Genomic DNA, 2,193 nt, shown 5'->3' with positions numbered 1-2,193 from the left:
GTGTTGCCAGGTTGGGGGGGTCAACCGTTAGAGGCTGGGACCCCTGGCCACTCTCCCTCCAGCGGTCTCCTGCCCCTGCCCCCTGGTACCACAGCCTTCCACGCTCACGTGCTTGCCACACATGTGCTCAGGGTGCTAAGCCTGAAGCGTGGGCTCGCAGAAGCATCAGCCTGCCCACGCGGGCTGGACCAGAGCTCTCGCTTACTCTGGGAATGCCAGTTAAGAGGCTCATCTGAAGGAAGCTACAGCTAAATTAGCTCCCAAAAGAGCAGCCACTGACTTGTGTGTGTACGGCTGGATCGTTTTGGTGAACATCAGGCCTGAGCTGTAGCCTGGTGACAGTCCCTGGCGCAGCACAGGAGAAGAATGCTTCGAGTGTGACCCATGCCCTTGGTGACAGGGACAATCAAGTTACCTACTGTTCAAAAGTTCGACACGGTACGACTAGACACGTGCCACCAGCTCAAATGAATCCATTTTGGTTGCTGGCCTCTTGCAAAGACCGTAAGGACCCAGTGCTGCCTGGTGCCGGCAGTCCCGACCCCGGCCTCACACAGCTCAGCAGCGGAGGTACGAGACAAGGACATAAAGGTCCGTCCGCACCGACAGCTCTTGCTGCAGCTCAGTCCCCACATCAGAGCTTTGCTGCCTTAGGGCCAAGTGCCCGGCGTTTGGCATAGTGAACCTGAAAGAAACTACTTCTGTTTCCTACTTCTGACAGATGTTGGTGCTAATTAAAGCACGAGGCCGGTCTCAGTGAGGCTATTCACGTTTTTAAACATGAGCAAGGGGTCAGTCACACCCCCAGCTGGCATCCCCGTGTGAAGTCATGTTGCTATATTGCCATCGCTCCGTGTTGTGTCAGGATGTCAAGCTGTACCGCGGTTGGTTTAGTCATCCTGTGTGGCGGGTTTAAGTCCGTGCTGCGTGTTGAGGTCAGCCTTGGACACTGCGATACAAATGTGCTGGATTTCATGCCTGGTACCCAAAGCCCTGTCATCAGAAACTCATGAGCACCAAGTTTGGATTAAACTTGTTTTCTTTTCCAGACCCGAAAGGAAGTGTGACCAGCCGATGTGTGAAGAGCACGAGGATGAGAGAATTAATATCTATTGCTTGAACTGTGAAGTGCCCACCTGCTCCTTGTGCAAAATCTTTGGTGCCCACAAAGACTGTCAGGTTGCTCCTCTCACAAACGTTTACCAGCGACAGAAGGTAAATATTTCTTTGTATCTCATAGTCCTCCCAGCAACAGCAAAGTGTTCCCGTGGGCTTCCTCCAAGTTTCCAAAGGGGCCCGGGGTGCCTTTGCCCTTCCTGCGTGTGAGTGGAAGGCTCACACAAAGATGCAGGAGCTGTTTAGAAACACAGGAAAATAAATTTATGAGCGATCACACAGAAAGGTCTTAGAGTGTCCCCGTTTTTCTTACTATGATGAGTAGACAGCAATTTGATGGGAAGCTGAGGATCTCTCTTTAGAGGTTCCTAATCTCTTCAGTGCTTTTAGATCAGAAAAACAAGTGGCATTTCCAACACACGGACTGCGAAGGCTGTTACAAATCAAACAGTTATCTATCAGGCACTTTTGCCTTTGAGCATCCCATTTTTAAGGAAAGTTAAGTGAAAAACCTCCTCCTGCAAGTGAAAGCAGCAATATTCAATAGTTGTCAGCACAGGATGTACCTAACATCCTCTGCCCTCGCTGTCACCAGTAAAAGACCTGTTTATTTTTAATACAGTATTAATTTAAAACCTGACTCACTGGGTTATCCTCCTGAGATAAACAGCTCATTTTTCTGGAGGGCCCCAGTGGGGCAAGCAATCAGACAGGCCGAGGCTGCAATCCCAGCCTCTAACGTGGTCACACAGATGCCTGTGTGTGGAAACTGCAAATGAGAAGTCGCTTTAGGAAAGTAGTTACAAACACCCTTTTCAATCAAAAAAAGGAGGGAGAAGAGGGAGAGGAGGGAGAAGTTTCTTGGACCAGGTCCATACCCCTGGTCACTCCCTTTGCATGGAGATGTGCAGGCAGGGGATCCTTCCCCGAGGGGCTCTGGAAAGGGGCTGCCATGCCCAAGGCTGGAGGCATAACGCAGAGGCTGCAGGGTGTATGCTTCAAAGGATGCTTCAGAGCTGTGGAGGCCACCGCCACGGCTGCCCCTGTCACTATGGCCAAGGGCCCCTCGCCCTCCCT

General features: G+C 51.4%; 1 protein-coding gene across 1 annotated transcript in view; it reads left to right on the top strand.

Moving 5' to 3' along the window:
* TRIM55 (tripartite motif containing 55) overlaps nucleotides 1–2,193 on the top strand; it is a 29,454-nt gene that overhangs the window by 4,290 nt on the left and 22,971 nt on the right. The window contains exon 3 of the mRNA XM_010137563.1: nucleotides 1,050–1,215. Coding sequence (XP_010135865.1) covers nucleotides 1,050–1,215 — 166 coding nt within the window. The remainder of the gene's footprint in view (nucleotides 1–1,049; nucleotides 1,216–2,193) is intronic.

This window comes from Buceros rhinoceros, unplaced genomic scaffold (assembly GCF_000710305.1).
Source record: "Buceros rhinoceros silvestris isolate BGI_N320 unplaced genomic scaffold, ASM71030v1 scaffold12176, whole genome shotgun sequence".
Taxonomy (NCBI): Eukaryota; Metazoa; Chordata; class Aves; order Bucerotiformes; family Bucerotidae; genus Buceros; species Buceros rhinoceros.
Note: the sequence above shows the minus strand (reverse complement) of the source record. Positions and strands in the feature narration are given on the sequence as shown.